The sequence below is a fragment of the Micromys minutus genome (assembly GCF_963924665.1).
Source record: "Micromys minutus genome assembly, chromosome: 1".
Lineage (NCBI taxonomy): Eukaryota > Metazoa > Chordata > Mammalia > Rodentia > Muridae > Micromys > Micromys minutus.
This window is the reverse complement of record NC_137969.1, coordinates 99,220,428-99,238,060: the sequence shown is the minus strand read 5'-3', so window position 1 is coordinate 99,238,060 and position 17,633 is coordinate 99,220,428. Positions and strand designations below refer to the sequence as shown.

Genomic DNA, 17,633 nt, shown 5'->3' with positions numbered 1-17,633 from the left:
AGCTTGTGCCCGCTTCCTCTGAACATTCCTGTTCCTCAGGGCTCAAGGAAAGAGAACAACAGATTTAATTAACTCCCAGTGACTGGCAGCATCATGTTTTTATCGGGCTGCATCACCATGGCAGCCTCATGGTGGGGTTGTCAAGGGGGCGGGCAGAGCTATTGTTCCTACCCTTGTCTGCTCTGGAACGCAGGCCCAGGAGGATAGGACTGGCACGGGCACCAAGTGACACATGGCTGAAGGCAGCCAGAGAGTCAGACAGGAGCCATCTGGGAAGATGGGGTGGCCAAGGCCTGGCACCCTTTCAGCCCAAGTCTTAAGCTGATTGTGGGCAACCAAAGCTGAGTGGGTGTGGGTGCGCCAAGGGCAGGCGGTTCCTTGAAGCTCCTGGAAAACCGTCCTCCCCACAAGCTCAGTGGGCCAGGGCTTGGTGGCTAAAAGCCTAGGTTCAAATTAGCACTTCAGTCTGTGCTGTTAACTGCTCTTCCAGCTCCCAGCTGGGAGTTAGAAATAATCCGTTACCCAAAGGGTTGTGTAAATTGCTGATAGAAGGCATTCAAGAAAGGCCCATTTCTGTTCCGTGGGGATGGTGATCTGGCTTTTGCTTGCCCTTAACTAAGCAGTCAGGGCTGTCTACTTCTCCCTGCCAACTCCCCACCCATGCAGAGATGTCTTCAGCCCCCTGCTGTGATGGGAGGTGGACCTAGAGGCCCTGGTTTGTCGTGAGTGCAGGACTAGGTGTGTCCGAAAGACAAATCTACTTTTCCACCCCACTACAAAGAGGGAAAGGAATTGATGGAAGGAAGGGGGAGGGTTGGAAGTAAGAGAGGTGCAGCCAACTGGGATTTGCGCATGAGTAGGAGGTGCGGGAAGTCGAGTTGGGGCTAGAATCTGGCTGGCAGAGGCACCTAGAGGAAGGAAAGCAGGTCTGGCCCACACCCAGCGCACCGTGTTGGGAGCAGACAAAGGCTGGGCCCGAGACATGCATTGACATCCGCTCGCCAGTCTCTTACAGGCGTTAATAGTTGGAAGCAGTGCAGGGCAGAAACTGGGCCCCAAGTGGGCTGCTGGTGGGCCTCCAGGAGGTGCACTATCCTTTTCCTCGCCCCCCAAACACCGCGCCGATACTACTCCAGTGCCCTGGTAGTCACAGCCTCAGAAACCACTTCGAAGCTGGACCTTGGGGTCGCGGGCGGACTCCGTGCGCCCCCTGCTGGCCTGTCTTGGGTCGCGTCGGCACGCGGTCGCCGGGTCCCGATTCGGGGAAACCCTATCGGGGAAACCTCGGAGCGTGACGTCATCCCTCGGTGACGTCACCCGGCCCCCGGGGAGTGCGGGGGTTCCCACCGAGGAGGCATCCCCGGCCCTGCGCGGGACGCGGATGCAGGCCGAGAGTCACCCAGGATCCCGGCGAGCCTCGCTGAGCCCTGTGTCTGCCCCGCAGGTCGCTCGCGGCCCCGGGTGAAGCAGGCCCCCGCCGGCCGGCGCCATGGAAAGGAGCGGGAACCACAGTTGCCCCCCGCCGGTATGCGCGCCTATTGAGCCCCGCCGCAGGCAGCCCCCGGCCGCAGGTCCCCGAGTGACACTGGCGGCACCTGGGAGCGTGGCGCGGCCCCGGGGCCACGCCGAGGAGCCCAGCGTCCAGTAAAGCTGCCGAGGACCTGCCGCTTGTGCCGCAGCCATGGTGATGTCCCAGGGCACCTACACGTTCCTCACGTGCTTCGCCGGCTTCTGGCTCATCTGGGGTCTCATCGTCCTGCTCTGCTGCTTCTGCAGCTTCCTGCGTCGCCGCCTCAAACGGCGCCAGGAGGAGCGACTGAGGGAGCAGAACCTGCGCGCCCTGGAGCTGGAGCCCCTCGAGCTTGAGGGCAGTCTGGCTGGAAGTCCTCCGGGCCTGGCGCCACCGCCGCCACCTCACCGCAGCCGTCTGGAGGCGCCTGTGCACGCGCACTCGCACGTGCACGTGCACCCGCTGCTGCACCACGGGCCGGCGCAGCCGCACGCGCACCCGCACCCACACCATCACGCACTGCCGCACCCACCGCCGCCGCACCTCTCAGTGCCGCCCCGGCCCTGGAGCTATCCGCGCCAAGGTAAGGCTGCGCTCCGGCTGGCGAGCGCTCCCTGCCCATTGCCGGAGGCTCCCACCCTTAGCACCGGGAGAAGCGGGCTGGGGTGGTGGTGGTGGCTGGGCGAGGCTTCTGCCTGGGGCCGGCGGCTTCACCCTCCTCACCAGCCCGCTTCCCGTTCCGCAGCCGAATCGGACATGTCTAAGCCGCCGTGCTACGAGGAGGCGGTGCTGATGGCCGAGCCGCCGCCGCCCTACAGCGAGGTGCTCACGGACACTCGCGGCCTCTACCGCAAGATCGTCACGCCCTTTCTGAGCCGCCGCGACAGCGCGGAGAAGCAGGAGCAGCCGCCTCCGAGTTACAAGCCTCTCTTCCTGGACCGGGGCTATACCTCGGCGCTGCATCTTCCCAGCGCCCCGCGACCCGCCGCCCCCTGTCCTGCCCTCTGTCTGCAGGCGGACCGCAGCCGCCGGGTCTTCCCCAGCTGGACCGACTCGGAGCTCAGCAGCCGAGAGCCCCTGGAGCACGGAGCTTGGCGCCTGCCGGTCTCCATCCCCTTGTTCGGGAGGACTACAGCCGTATAGAGGGGCGCCCGGCGTCCCGAGCCCCACGGGCGAACTCCTAGCCTGACTGCGAGGCTTTTTAAATGCTTCCCTTGGACTGCAGGGAGGGGTGGGGGAGGGAGGGATTTCTTACCCTGTTTGTTACATTTTGAGGATAATAAAGTGTGTGATCTGCTTTGGTACAAGCGGAGGGGGGATATCAGCTGCTTTAAGCACAAGGTGCTAGTGACAGGGAAGTGTCCGAGTGAGCCTGGGGAGCGGAGGGCTGGCAAACAGAAATGCGTTGGTCTTCGGAAACCAAAGGTTGCTGCTCAAGAGCAGGATGTTCCTAACCTGCTTTTGTGCTCCCCCTGTACCCTCGGAGGTGATAGAAGTTGAGAAGCGGGTCGTGAGGGCCGGCGCCCACACCAGATCAACCCCTAGAGGCCCAGAGCAGCAGGCCCGAAGGGATCTGGATTTCTTTATTAACAGACATGAGCACGACCCATTACATAAGTTTGTGCTTTAAAAAAAAAAAAAAAGTTAATGTGAAAAAGAACCCAAGCAGAGAAGAAGGAATGGGGCGGGGCCACCCAAACCACTGGTTCCCATCAATAAGCCCTGATTTGAATCACGTCTAGGACCTCCAGCCTGGGACCTGCCCGGTCGGCCGGAGAGGGCGGGAAGCCAAGGGGCCCCAGGTGGGTCTGATAATTCCTTTTGACCAGCGAGGGTAAAGAGAAGGGGAGGGGTCCCAGGGAGCCAGAGCCCACGAGCCGTTTATTGCCATGTTTTAAATTTCGTGCAAAATATCTGAAGCCCTGGATAGAGAATACAAAGTGATATTTTTTTCCAAGAAACATAAAACTAGGAAAAGTGATGGGGGGGCATTTCCCCACCAGAACCCCCGACCCCCACCAGGTCCCAAGTAGGGTGAGGCCTCCACCCTGATCAGCTGAGCAAGAAGGACTAAGCTACAATCTGGTCTGGGCGGGAAGGGGGTGGAATCTGCAACATTGTTTCAACTACCAACGGGAGGAAAACCAGTCAACTGTACAAGTCTATCAACTTTTTAAAAAAAGAGAAAAGCTGTAAAAGTCAGGCCCTGTGGGTAGGGAAGCAGACAGGTCCCCGGCCAGTGCCGGAATCCAGAGTGAGAGCCAGGCGGGGCTGCTGCTAATGCTGGCACTGCAAGCCGGCTGGCCAGAGGCCACTGCAGGTGGGCAGCCTTGGCGAGGGCAGCCAGGGGGGCAGTCGCCACTACTAATCACCACCCTCGAAGCCTTCTTCCTCTTCAGGAACTGGGTCTGCATCCCAGCAGGTGATGTCGATTTCTAAGATATATTGGGAGAGGAGAGAAGGCTGGGTAGATCCATCAATGGTGCCACCACCAACACCCAACCTCTAAGAGCTGTGCCAACCCTGTTTAATGACACCACTAGCCCTCCAATCCCATCCCGAAGCCAGGAATTCCCATCATCCATCCGGGGATACTACCTGGAGGCTTGTTGTAGAATACAGGAGGTGGAGCCTTTGCACATGGCTCTTCTGATTGGGCGAATTCTTCCTCCTGTGACTGACTGAAGTATCCTTCGCTGGCCTGCTGGAGTTTGTTTTTGGCTTATTTATTTATTTATTTATTTATTTATTTATTTAAATAAAAGCATAGGTCATCAGGCCCCAACTGACAGGACTACAGCTGATCTATCAGGCTAGAGCCTGTTTCCCCAGCAACCACTCTTGGAATCCTTGGTTGCTGGGGAAACACAGATGCCTGCCAGGGAACAAATGCAGAGATGGAAAGGGGGAAATAGAGCTGCTTCTCAATATGGATCTACAAGCAATCAGCCCTCCCCCTCCGCACTGACTACTGTCCCTCCCACCATGCTTCCCCTGTCCCACCTGGGTCCCCTCCTTTTGAGTGGTCTCTCCATTGGTCAGCTGGTGAGGTTCTGGCTCCAGCTCCTGCTCCAGCACCTGATCTACCTCCTCTAGGGCTGAGGGCATAGTTAGGACTTGGGAAGCAGCCAGCGGCTCTCCTTCTACTTCCTCCTCTGGGTCACAGAAGGTGGCTGGAGGTTCTGGCAGCTCATCAAAATTAAGAAGGTTGGCACAGCCTTCACCCACTGGCGGCAGCGGCTCCTGAGCCGCTTCATTCAGCAGAGGCACCTCTGCCAGGGAGGCCTCAGCACCTGAGGGTGGTGTGGGCACCCTGGGTTCAGCCTGAGGTGTTGAGGCCTCTTCCCCGTTGCCAGGCCATAGATCAATGAGGCTGGCAGTGGCAGGGGTGACATTGTTGGCAATAGTGGTGTCAGTAGTGGCAGTGGTGGTCTCAATGGTGTCAGCTTCGTGAGCATCAGCTACTGAGGTGTCAGAGGCAGCAGGCTCTGGAGTGGTAGCCAGGACGGCCTGCTCTGGAGGTTCTGTGCACATCAAGTCCTCCACGGGGCTGCTTTGCAACAGGGGAGGTTCCTGTGCCTGAGGAGGCTCCTCTGCACAGCCAGCCCAGACCTGAGGAGCTGCTGCTACTTTGGCCTCCTTGCTGATCTCTTCACTATCCAGCCTGCGGGTAGACTCCTGGGCCTCTGTTGCAGCACACATGAAGGACACAATGCAGTCAGTCCCCTTGGAGAAGGACAGATGCCCTGGGCCAGTGTACCATGCCCTGCCCACCCACTGAAGAGAAAGGAGTTTGGGGTTTCTGGGGAGGACCTACCACAGAGGCGTCTTTCAGCATCAGCTGTACCTCCCTATCTTTTCACCCACTCTTTTTAAACCACTGGGAGGAAGGCCACATTCCTCAGTGATGAGCCAATGAGGTTTGGAGAAGGCATGTCTGAGAGCAACACCAGGGCTCTCCTATGCTACAGCCACTTCTTTACCAGTGTAGTGTTGGTGATGAGGGAGTGGTCCAGGTCCTTTGAACTATGTTACCATGGCAACCTGAAGTTCCCTGCCCAGAGACTAATGGAAGGATGGATACCAGTGGAGCCCTTCTCTTACCTTGAGTTGGTGGGGGCGGTGGAGGTGGGGGTGGAGGCTGCGAGGATGTAACCTCATCCAGGGCCCTCTCGATCTGCTCAGTGATGGGGGTGGAGGCTGTGCTGGAATCAGATGGGCTCCGGGTGGGAATGGGAGTAGGTGCCATCCTCCGGTGGCTGTCCAGGTGGCTGCCTGTGGAGCAAACGCCCAGGCTAGTGAGGGAGGACTTGGGTGCTAATTGGAATCAGGACTGTCCACCTTGTGTCTTGAGTATGGGTGGGGGCTGTGAGCTCCCCAGGCCCCCCAGGGGCCAGATTACTGCTCCAGACTCTGTAAACCAGGCCACCGGGGGCCAGTGCCCTACAGGGCCAGGGACAAGAGCCAGGTAGTACCTGCTCTGGGGACAAACACCAGCAGTCGGCAGTCAGGCTGGGGGAGAAAGGGCGAGGGGGCTGCTGGGAAGCGGGGCCCTCCTTACCCCACCCTGCCGAGGCCTGGGGCTGCTACCTACATGGGAGGGAGGAAGAGAGGTTTGGGGTGCGGTGGCAGGTGATATAGGGAAAGGGAGTCCGTGGAGGGGAAGAGGAGGAAGAGGAGGAGGAGGAAGGCCCACTGTCCGATGCCTTTATGAAAGGGCAGTACGGACGACCTGCCAAGAGAGACAGACAGAGAAAGAGACAGAGGACAAGAGAGGGTCAGTCTCCCCCACCCCTGCCCCAAGGCCTCACCCACCCCCCGGGCCAGCCCGAGATGTCCAAGCCACCTTCAGCCAGGGTGCACATTCAGCCAAGCTGGGCCACAGCCTCAAGCCATCTGATGCCTCCCACCAGATACACGGACACACATAGCTAGCCTCTGCGTTAGCAGCATGAGTGAGTCTGCCATGCCCCTGGAACCCCAGCAACATAACCAAGCACACAATAAATGCAAATACTCAGACCAGCAGACAAGAAATGGAAGGGTGCTTCAAAGGGAGGAAGAAGCTACACAAGGAGAAGCCAAACAAGCGAGCCCAGAGAACAGCCGCTCTAGGATGCTTACACTGAAGGTCAGAGGAAGATCCCACCCTACATGCATCCAAAGCCTTCAGGCCAGACCTAGTCCGACCCTGCAGGGAAGCTCCCAACACTAGCACTGTGTCTGAACCTTCACCAAATCTGACCAACTGGCCTTGAGTGCTAGCCATCACTCAGCCAAAGCCCAGCATTGACAGGGCCCCCCAAACCAGCCCCTCTGGGGGTGCTACCACCTGGAAAGCTGGGTGTGGAATCACACTGAAGGGGGCGGGTCTTGCCTTCTTCAAGGAGTCCTTGGGCAAGGCTTCTTTTCCAAGAAGAAGTCCCAAAGGGATTTAGGGCCATAGTCTGAGAAGTAGGGATCAGACAAGGAGGGGACCACGGACTACCTGGTCGGTGGTTGAAGGGCGAGGGTGCATCACAGCTGCCACCAGAGGCCGAAGCCACTCGCTCCTGCTGTCTGAAGAACTCCCGGGGGTTATCAGGCCGCTGAGCAATAATGGCAGCTGCCTCCTGAGGGCACAAGGGAAGAGTTAGAGAGTTGGGCAGGGCTAGCTGTCTGAGCCAGCGCTTGCCCATCTGTCTCACTTGCCACTCCCCCGCTCTCACCTCCACCTCAGATTCCGACTTTTTCATCTGGGACTCTTCCTCTTCATCTCGCTGGTCACCCTGGAAACCAAAGGGACAGTGTCCTGAGCATCTCTTTCCCACCCAGCCAGCAGGGTCGCAAAGCACCACCCCTCAGTACCCAATTCCACAGCCTCCTCTTCTCATTTAATGTCTACAGTCACCTCGTCCCCAGACCGACCAGCCAGCTCAAGTACCTGACTCATCCATTTCCCATCTGACCAGGTGTCCAGAACCATCTAGAATAATCCTGGTCCTTGAGCCACACGGAGCACAGGCTGAATATGGCTGGTGGACTGGGTATTGTTCTGATGGCCCAATTTTAAAGCCTGTACATGTTCACTATGCGCATGCAGTGCCCTCAGAGGCCAAAAGAGGGCGTTGTATCCCCAGAATTGGAGCCACAGCTGGCGCTCTACAAGGGTGCTGGGACTTGAACCTAGAGACTCCGGGAGACCAGGGCTCTTCACTGCTGAGCCATCTCTTCAGGCCCCCATAGCAAGGTTTTAAACCCATGAAAATGAAGCTGCTGTCACTACAACGTTCAGTTTCATATTGAACTGAAAATAGAATCTGTTTTCCCCAGGACCTCACAGAAGCCAAGCAAATAAATGCTTTAGCGGTGACTATACACACCCATTGTTTTTATTCTGAGACAGGGTCTCATTAAGCTGTTAGGCTGGCTTTGAACTTAAGTTTTTCCCGTCTGCCCTGGCTTTTATTTTCTGGCTCTGTGTCTCTGTCCCACCCTAGGAGTGGGGGTGGGAGCTTGCTGGACAGCACTGTACCTCTGAGCTGCATACTCAGACCCCTATTATCCCAACACCATGGCTACAGAGTCAGCCAGAAGCTGCCCTTACACTGGAAACCTGAAGTCCCCTCACTCGCAATTTCCTGGCTTGTTTTAAGACTGAAACCCAGGACGACAGGTGGGCAGGCCCCTTGTTTGGCTACATTCCCCTTCCTCAGACTGATCTAGTTTTCAGTCTCCGACCATACCATCTACCCCGGCTCCAACTTGCCCACATACTCGGCTAGATGTGGACACAATGTCTGCGGCATGCCCCAGCCACAGCCTAGAGCAGTCATCCCGTTTCCCAACCCCATGCTTTGGCATCTGAGGTCAGCTCACGTCTCCCTATTGTCCTGGCTCCTAACTCCTGAGCAAGAAGTTCCTGGTTCATTCAAGTCATTTCCCTTTCTGGGTCCCCTTCAGGGAGTTCCCAGTAGATACTACACAGCAATGTTTCCTGTTTCTGGGGTCACTTCCCTCAGCCCCTGTGAGCAACACAGGATGAAGCCCCAAGTCTATGGGAATGGTGAACATGAGACTGGTGTATGTGCCCAGTGGAACTCACTATGTCAAAAGCCCTTATTTGGCATCTCCTGTTGTTCATGGGGGCAAACTGGGCAGAAGGGGCTGCTGGGGATAAAGCTAGATGAAGAACAGAACTTTTTTTTATATATTTTAAGACAGGGTCTTGGGGCTCGGGAGATGGCTCAGCGGTTAAGAGCACTAATCATTCTCCCAGAGGTCCTGAGTTCAATTCCCAGCAACCACATGGTGGCTCACAACCATCTATAATGAGATCTGATGCCCTCTTCTGGTGTGTCTGAAGACAGCTACAGTGTACTCATATAATAAATAAATTTTTAAAAATTCTTAAGTTAAATCATTTTAGCTGGACAATGGTGGCACACATCCAGTCCTCAGGATATAGAGTCAGGCTGATCTTTGTGAGTTTGAGGACAGCCTGGTCTAGAGAGCAAGTTCCAGGACAGCCAGGGCTACAGAGAAACCCCAGTCTTGGGGGAAAGGGGGCTGAAATCAAAGGGACACAGCCGGCTACAATGTTGCTACATCGTAACTTTCCCATGAGATACCTTGATGCAGTGGATGAACTCTTCAGAGCAAAACTGCCACAGCAATAGCTTAAGATGCTAATAGCTGACAAAGCTGAAGGGGGAATTCAGAAGTCACTACACTAGTCTACTTCTGTGCATGCTCGCGCACCTTTACAATTCCTGTAAAATTCGGCTTTTTCAAAAGACCTTGCTGTGAACAGCTGTGCACAATACAGCTTTGGAACAGCAGAAGAAGAGGCTGCTCCAAGGCCTGCCTATGTGTGTAGTCCCTAATAATACCAGCCTACATTCACTCAGGAGCTCTGGGTCCTTTCATTACAAAGCCTAATTCTCAAAACCCCCACAACTCCAAGTGCAGAGCCCATGACTAATACACCCCAAGTCCCCCAGATCTCAAGTGGGAAGCCACGGAGGAGCCAGGTCAGCAAGGGGCTGAGCCAATGTGGACTTTCTTTCCCAATTTGGAGAAAGGCATCTAAAAGAAGTCTTGCTGTTGTTGTTTTTGTTGTTTGGTTATCTGTTTTCCACACAAACACCAGGTCCCCACAAGACAGGTGCTGGACCTGACACTCTCACGATACAAACATCCATGCGTGCTCTCGGAGGGCAGGACGCATGGACCACCCTCACTTTCCTGGCCAGGCACAAGAGCCCTGGAAAATAACTTACAAAGATAGACTGTTCCTTTAACCTCCTCTTGGCCTCTTCAGCTTCCAGACTCTGCTGTTTCCTCCTGGAAAGAGAAGCGCGGGAAACCCCTTCAGGGTGGGCTGGGGGCGGACACTCCTCTGCCTTGGGCCTGACCTTACCTGTGTTCCTCGATCTGCTGTTCCCGTTCTCGGTAGCGCCGCTCCCGCTCTTCCTGCTCCTGCCGCTCCTGCTCCATCCGTTCCTGTTCAAACCTGAGCCTGGCGTCCAAAGCCTTCTTCCGCTCCTCCTCCTTCCGCAGCTCTTCCTCCTTCTGCTCCCCACACCCAGGAAGGACAAACCCTGAGCCCAGGCTAGCCTTGGGCTTTCCAATTCCACTCCCACCCAGCCTAGGGAGGTGGCCTTCTGGGAATTAGGGGGTGAGCCCTGTGTGCTCTCTCAGCTGAGAGAGGTCAGAGCTACCCTGCAGGCTCAGGTAGAGACACCTGGGTGTAAAGGCTTAGGGACGGTATTGCCCACCTTGGCCTGCTCCCAAAACTGCTCACGGTTAATCCGCTTCATCTCCACAGCTGCATCTGTCTTCTGGTAGGTGGTGCCCTGCAGAGTCAAGCGCGGAGGTGTGAGCACAAGAGCAGACGGGAAGGGACAGTCTGGTACTCACATGTGCAGGACGAGGGCTAAGAGGGCCTGGGGAGGCCCGATTGGGGACCAGGTCACACAGGTGACACAAGACCAGCCTGTCCCAGGGATGCACTGACCACCGGCTCAGCATTTTCATCCTCCCGAAGGCGTAGGCGATGCAATACTGGGCTGGAGAGCCGGGCCAGTCCGTTGGAGAGCCGCTGCCCAATGGCACCAGCGTCAATGTCTTCCACACTGCTGGCGTTCACAATTACGTCAACGCCCTTCATTAAAACAAAAACAAACAAACAAACAAAAAACCCCAAGTGTTCAGGTGGCATCCAAACTCCCATCAGCAAACCCCCGCATACAAACCTGGCCCTAGGTGACTGACCATTCCCACTTCAGACCTAGTCCCCACATACCTGGAAGAATTCAGCCACCTTGGCCACATGGCTGGCACAAGCACATTTTCGGGCATCGGGCACATCCTCACCAACCTGCAATGTACCCAGTGAAGGGGGGCTCAGGACAAGATGAGTGGAAGACAACTGCCCACACGCCCAATGGCTTGAAGGTGGCAACAGCCTATGGGCTCAGGCTGACTTCCCAAGAACTAGTGTAGGATTTTCCCCAGCAGTGGCTATGGGTGGAATGTGACCACTCTGAGGCCATCAGCTCCCAGCCCCGTCCCACAGCTGCATACCCAGTTGATGAGCACATATTTTGGCAAGGCAGCCTGGGAGTCCTTGACGCTGCAGAAACCGTACATCACTTTCTGGTTCTCGAAGTGGCCGGAAAGCTCCTGCAAGCCCCCTTCTGGGGGAAACCAGGAAGGTGTTGGGACTCTCCCAGCTCTCCTATACCCTTGTCCCTACAATGGCCTAGAACTCCTGGGAGATTTCTAGTCTGCAGAGCTAGAGGCTCAGATCTCTATGTAATGAGGCGGAGGGGTAGACAGGATTCAATTCCCTCTGGATCCTCCTGGGCCTGATTTGAGATGGGATTGAAGAAGTCTGTTCATACATCTTCGTTTCTCAGGGATTACACCTCTTGTGTCTTACCGGGTGCTAGTGCTCAGCGAGGTACACAAAGCCTTCCTTAAGGAAATCTTCCAGTTCTAAGCATAGCGCTGAGCTGGACCACCCTACTATGCCCCTTCCCTAGCTGTATGATGTCAGGCATGTTGCTTTCCTCGCTGTGCCTTCCCAGAAGTCAAACAGGAAGCAGGACTCCCTCCCGCTACACTCTGAGGAATGCGGGGATGACCAAGAGGAAGGACAGCCATCAGACAAGTGTGGGTCTGCTGAACAGAGGCAGGAAAGTGGGAGGGGACAAAACAGGCATTGTAGGTGGTGGGAAGGAGAGGGAATGGCTGGAATTCTTACCTCCTGATGCTGCAAGCTTGAGGTCATCTGAGCCATCTTCATATGTGTACAGGGCCCTGAGGGGAGGGAGGAGTGGCTCAGAGCTGTCAGGGCCTAGGCAGCCAATTTGGGGTGGGGAAGGTACTAGGGAGGGACAGTGATACCAGAGGGGGCAGGTAAGGCAGAACAGGATGAGGAAGGAGAAAGCTTTGTTCGTTGGTTGGTCATGACAACAAGGCCAGGCATCATTTCCACTGAGCCAGAGACCCCGGTCAGATGGCAATCAGGGGATGGTGTGGGAGAAATCGCTGCCTAGTCAGCTCAGCGTCCGGCCCTAGCCCTGGCAGCCCACAACTCAGTGGAGCGGGTGTGCAATGGAGACTCCAAGGCAACGGTTCCTTGGTTACCGTTCCCTGGCGACCAGGATTCTCATCCCTCATTGGCCAGAGCCAGGAATCTACCTGGTGCGTGCCTTGGTACCCGCTGCCCCTCCCCCTTTGGGAGGGAGAAGAATCTGGTGCTCGATGCTGGGCATCCCCTGGTAACCATGGCAACCCAGCAATTGGCACAGAAACCAGCCCACCAAAGCTGCATTCTCCTGGAACACAAAGGACCCCGGGGACATCCTCAGAATCAATCTCTCCCTCTCTGAGATAGGGATGAGGTCGCTGTGATCACTCCCTGACTCTGACCCTAAGATCTGGTTTTTCTGCCTCTGTTCTCCCTGAAGCCTACTAGGACTACCATAAAGACTTAAGCTAACCAGAAAGCTAAACTAATGACTTCCTTCCTTCCTTGCCTTTTCTGCTCTGCATTCATTCTTGGTAGACATACTAAAGCATCCATTTCATGGAAGGTAATATAACACTCTTCCCCTGAGCTCCCCTCAACCCATCCTAATGCAGGCACCAAGCTGGAGACACACGGAGAAGGGGATCTTGGTTCCTGAGATTCAGAAGAGCTCAGAACCTTCCTTCCTCGTCTCTCATTTCCCATCTAAGTCAGGAGGCTGGGGTATGTGAGAAAAGGAAAAAGCAGAGATGGAGGAAAGGGGGCAGCAGGGAGGAGGAAGAAAAGAGGGGGAAGAGAACAGACAAGAGACAGGAGGGAAGTGGAGAAAATAAAAAATGGAGGAGGGAAGGGAAGAAAAGAGCAAAAGGGAGGAGGAGAAGAAGGGGGAGAGAAAGGAAGGAGGGAGGGCCTAACCCCATGCCCCAGGGGTTGTTGGCCCCTGTTAAGATGGCCAGATAGCCCCTGAAGCCCCTCCTCTTCCTGTATCCCTCCCTGCTTTTCTCCACAAAGAGACACAGGTGGGCTGCCTGCCTTGGAGCCCTCGGGTGCAACTGCTGCCCCAGCCGCTCTGACAGCTGCTTCCCTGCACAGCTGTGCCACCACCTGCCAGGCTGCCCTAACCCATGGCCAGGAACAAAGAAATAGGGTGTCTCCCTCTCTAGTCACGAATAAAACACTGAGCCAGCACCAGGAATCCTGGCTTCTTCCAAGACACTGCCCCGGCCGGCACATCTCTCCCGGGCTAGGCTGCTTCCTCTGAAGCTCCTTCTACCTTTCCTTTATGCCCACCCTCCTCCAAACCGGCCCTCTTCCCTGCTAGGGCCGTGATCCTTCTCCATGAGCAGAGACCGTGCCTCATTCAAACCCTCTCAGCTCTGCTAGCCCACCTTTCCAAAAACAACAGTGTATTCACACCCACACTCCGGCCACACTGGCTTCCAGACTCAGCTCTGAAGAACACGTTCTACCCTAGAGTTGCACTGCAGTTTTCTGTACACGAAGACCACTGAGGATGCCGCTGCCAGCAGCTTCAGGGGCAGCCTCAGTCTGAGCTTCACACCCAGAGCGCTACGGTACTTAGCAGGAACAGGGAAAGACATCTGCACTAGCCCCAGACCCTGCTGGACAGTGTTTCTCTACCATAACAAGGGTATTCTGGGACTGGCAGGTAGAAGCTAAGATGATTAAGAAATCATCAGGACAAAGTAGAAGAGGAGAGGACTGTAAATGCACACCAGCATCAAATCCTGGACATAGTCACTGCTAGACTGTCCTGAAGGCAGGGACTCTGTGCTAACATACACTTCTGCCTCTGTCCTGGGCCCAGCACAAAATAGCACCACAGGGATCTGTGATGTTAACACAAATGCTTATCCACCATCTACGCCAGAGACACTGGACTGGGTAAGAGTCTGACTTCAGCATGGATACCAGCAACAGAAGGTTGAAGGCCAGCATGCTCTCAGGGAGCTAGAACCAGAAAGGCCCAAGAGACCTTAGATGGACTCTGCCCATCCCCCCACCCCCTTTCTCAGCATACTTGAGAAGAGCAGGAACTTCTCACACAATGAATCACATCATAACCAGGGTGGTGCTGGCCCTTCCCACTACACAATCTGACTTCCCCAGTGACCTGCTTATAGCACAAGGACGGTGGTCCATTTAAGAGACCCTGCCTCTTAGGAGTCAGCAACAACTCCAAGCTCCACCACACACACACAAAATCAAGGTAGAGGGAAGACACCCCTCCTGCTGGACTGTTACATGCTGGGTCTGTCCTGAGCCTTAAGCTCTAGGCCAGCGGCTGGTTGTATGGTAAGAGCTGAGAAAAATCACACCATCTTCTGTAAGATGTGATCCTCACCGCCCTTTTACAACGTGTCCCCCACACAGCTCAGATGGGGCTGGCATAGGCCAGGGATGAATAAACTACCTCCCTTTGGCTACATGGTGGCTGAGGCCCAGGTATTTTGAGCAGGATGTGGGGCAGTAGTAGTTGGTAGCCCCAGCACTGGGTTGCCAGTGTTTGGTTTTGGTGGGACTAAAAGATACAAGGTGGTGCCTACAGCCTGACAGAGAAGACAGGGTTCTGGCCAGTGTTTCTCCTCAGGCAGAGCCACATCTCCAAACAGGCTCCTCCACCAGGCCACTTGCCCAGGTTGCCTCCCATGATCTCAGCCCCCCAGGGGCAGGGCTGGGACAACAATGTGGAAACTGCCCTGCTTGGCTTCTGCTGGCCTCTCCTATAACTGACCTGCAAGACACAAGAACTTGTCTCCTGAGTCCATCCCTCTGGGCCTGGCTGCCCGCCAGCGCTGCAGTACCATGGCTTGGGCGCCTGGCTATTTTGTTCCCTCCCCCAGTCCCCCCTACTCGGCTGCCCTCACAGGGTGAGAGTGAGGCCAGCCCAACTGGGGGGGTCTCTCAGATGAGCCCTAACCCGGCCTCAGTTTTCTCAAACACAGCCTGCTTCCAGCCTGCGAGATGAGAAGATCCAGATACAAAATGGGGTTTTTTGAGAAGAACACTGTGCTCAGAACGGGGCACTGAAGCCCCTTGGTTTTCCTGACACCCTGAGACTTCAGGCCAAGGCAGGTGGTTCACACCCTCCTCCACCTCAGGAAAGACAACAGCTGGGGAGGGGGAGAGAAGCCATCCACTCACACCGCCCTAATCTGAGGCTGACAGCCCCCTGCTGCTGAGTGAAGAGGCTAGGGTCCCAGAGATCTACTCATCTGGTTTCCCTCTGCGGGGGCTCCCTCCACGCTTCCTCCCAGCTGGCCGCCTAGCCAAGCTGCTCCGGTGCATCTCCTGGGTCTCTTCCTGCCTAGCTGCCTAGTCCTAGCGATCTCCTCCTTCAGAAGGGGAGAGAATGGCTCAGCCCTGCCTCTTCCTCTGCGATCCGTGAGGGATAAAGAAGTCACTTCGTGGTTGCCATGTGGCAGTGAACACCCTAACCTAGATGTGGGGGGGAGACAACCCCGAGAAGCCCCCGGTGGGCGGGGCACGCTGGCCCCCAGCCCTCGGCGCTCCTCCCCCGCCCTAGCTTTCCTTTGTGCTGTGGCCGGGCAGGCTGCTCTAGCTCCGCTAGCTGGGTCCCCGCCCCGTCCCCACCCGGTCCTCGCCCGCTCGAAGGTGGCGAAGGTGCCCTTGGCTGGCCCGTGCACACCTGTCCCCCGGGCCCGTAGAGGGAGGCAGGGTGAGAAGGGGGATGGGCTCCGGCAGGACCGTAGGACCCCAGGCCCCTCCTCTGGGCTCCACATCCGCGTGGTTGGCGTCCGGCTCTCGCGTCCCCGGTGCGCCTAGGACGGCCTCAAGGCGCCCCAGCCCGCACGCCCAGCCTGGCCCGACCGGCCCCTCCCCCGGCTCGCACAAAGGCAGCCCCTCCCCGGCTCTCCCGGGCCGTTGCACCATTTCGGGGTCTCCCCCTCCCTTCCCGGTGGCAGAGCCTCGGGGAAACAAAGGCGCGCGGCGGCCTGGGGACAAAGGGGCCGGGGGCGGGGGCGGGGGCGGGGGTCTCACCAGTCGGCTGCGCTCTCCTCCCGGATCACCTCCTCGTACGCCGCCAGCAGCTCCAGGCGGTGGCCGCTGAAGCTGACGCCGGCCATGCTGCGGGCCGGACGGAGGCCGAACGGACAGACGCACGCACGGGCGGACCGACCGACACCGGAGGGAGGGGATGAGAGAGTCGCCGCCGCCGCCTCAGAGCCTCTGCAGCGCTGAGAGCGAGCGAGCCAGCGGCCGGGGGAGGGGAGCCGGCCGGCGGGGGGCGGGGGGCGCTGGCTCCGCCCGGCTCACTCCCTCGGCTCGCTCGGTCCTAGCGCCGCCCCGGCCCGGTCCACGGGGAGGCCCGCCCCCCTTCCCAGTTTGCCCCGAGGTGTCCCACACACGCCCCTCTCCCTGCTGGCCAGCACACGACACTGAGCTTCCACTCTGCTCCCGGGGCAAGTCCCATGCACCTGTCTTGACCTCGTCCCCAACCTGGCAGCACACCCTCCTCCCTAGCCATAAACCCACCAAGATTCCAGACCCAGATTCAGTCCTTTCCATCTCCCCAGAATAACTGACCCAGCCCAACACTCTTGACTCCAGCTCAGACTCACCCCATTCCTGGATCCATTCCACCCTTAACGGCCTTACCCTGTCCCTGCCCAGATTCAGTTCATCAGACCAGGCCTGGGTCGTCTGCAGCCCATTTCCTCTGAACCGACTCCTAGTCTACCACCATTACTTCCCAACTACAGGCCTGTGCTTACCTCTGCACACCTCCACCATACCCTCTAGCCACGCCAGCCTGTCTGAATCCCACTCAGATCCCTCTTTCTAACCACACTCGCCCCCCACCCCTGCCCCACCTCCTTGTCCCAAGCCATTCGCACCCCACCCCAGTTCATCACCTTTATGTCAATCATTTTCTTCCTCCTGGATGAGGTATCCAGAAAATGATGTCTTCTTTTTCAAGCACCATGCCTCCTAAGAAACCCCAAGTAGGGTCCCCAAGGCAGGGCACCTCCAAAGCTACTCCAGAAAGAACTTTCTGGCACCTTTTATTTCCCAAAACTCTGCACACAGAAGGGTCTGGGCCTCAGAGAAGTCCCCATGGGGAAGTGCCCGCACAGACAGGATCTTCAGGCACTCTTTCCCGTGGAGCGGAGGACCCTGAAGCCCTCCGCAGCTCCAGAAAACCTTTCCATCACCACCAAACCTCCCAACCCCTTTCCCAAGCAGGCAGGCGACAGAGCCCCAGCAAGCTTCCCCGGGTCTGTAAAGAGGAGGTGGCTGTTTTCCGAGGGCTTCTGTTCTGATTTGGTCAATTATCTCTACCAAGAAGCCAGTACTTACACTCCCAGCAATGCTGGGATGAGACCAGGGTGAGGGGTGACTTTACAAACTCTGCACTTCACGAGGAGGCCCCTGCTTCAGGAAGTCTGGGTACCCAGCCTACCCATGTCCCCTGTCCTTGGTAGTTTCTCCACTGTTCTCACCTATAGTGAGCCCCAAGAGTGGTCAGTACTCGGCCAGGAGCCCAAGATGTAGCTGGAACACAATGGTTCTTAGTCGATTTCATAAGCAAAAAGCAGACCTAAGTGCACCTTGGAAGTT

General features: G+C 56.9%; 2 protein-coding genes across 4 annotated transcripts; one reads left to right on the top strand and one right to left on the bottom strand.

Moving 5' to 3' along the window:
• Positions 1-1,681: 1,681 nt before the first annotated feature.
• On the top strand, positions 1,682-2,653 carry PRR7 (proline rich 7, synaptic; the record flags this gene model as incomplete). The annotated part of the gene is made up of 2 exons (XM_080922482.1): positions 1,682-2,093; positions 2,256-2,653. The coding sequence occupies 2 exons, from the start codon at positions 1,682-1,684 to the stop codon at positions 2,651-2,653; spliced, it is 810 nt and encodes a 269-aa protein (XP_080778608.1).
• Positions 2,654-3,255: 602 nt separating this feature from the next.
• Positions 3,256-16,203, bottom strand: DBN1 (drebrin 1). Of its 3 annotated transcripts, XM_080927743.1 has the most exons (15): positions 16,053-16,179; positions 11,760-11,815; positions 11,078-11,190; positions 10,797-10,871; positions 10,509-10,655; positions 10,270-10,347; positions 9,912-10,063; positions 9,772-9,835; positions 7,219-7,278; positions 6,999-7,122; positions 6,105-6,242; positions 5,615-5,785; positions 4,514-5,196; positions 4,109-4,211; positions 3,256-3,945 (listed from the first exon to the last, which is right to left on the bottom strand). In XM_080927743.1, the coding sequence occupies exons 1-15, from the start codon at positions 16,136-16,138 to the stop codon at positions 3,875-3,877; spliced, it is 2,121 nt and encodes a 706-aa protein (XP_080783869.1). In that variant the 5' UTR covers positions 16,139-16,179; the 3' UTR covers positions 3,256-3,874. The 3 variants fall into 3 exon arrangements, with proteins under 3 accessions (XP_080783869.1, XP_080783868.1, XP_080783867.1); XM_080927742.1 differs by lacking the exon at positions 6,105-6,242 and having other exon boundaries at positions 16,053-16,203; XM_080927741.1 differs by lacking the exon at positions 6,105-6,242 and having other exon boundaries at positions 4,109-4,214.
• Positions 16,204-17,633: the final 1,430 nt, after the last annotated feature.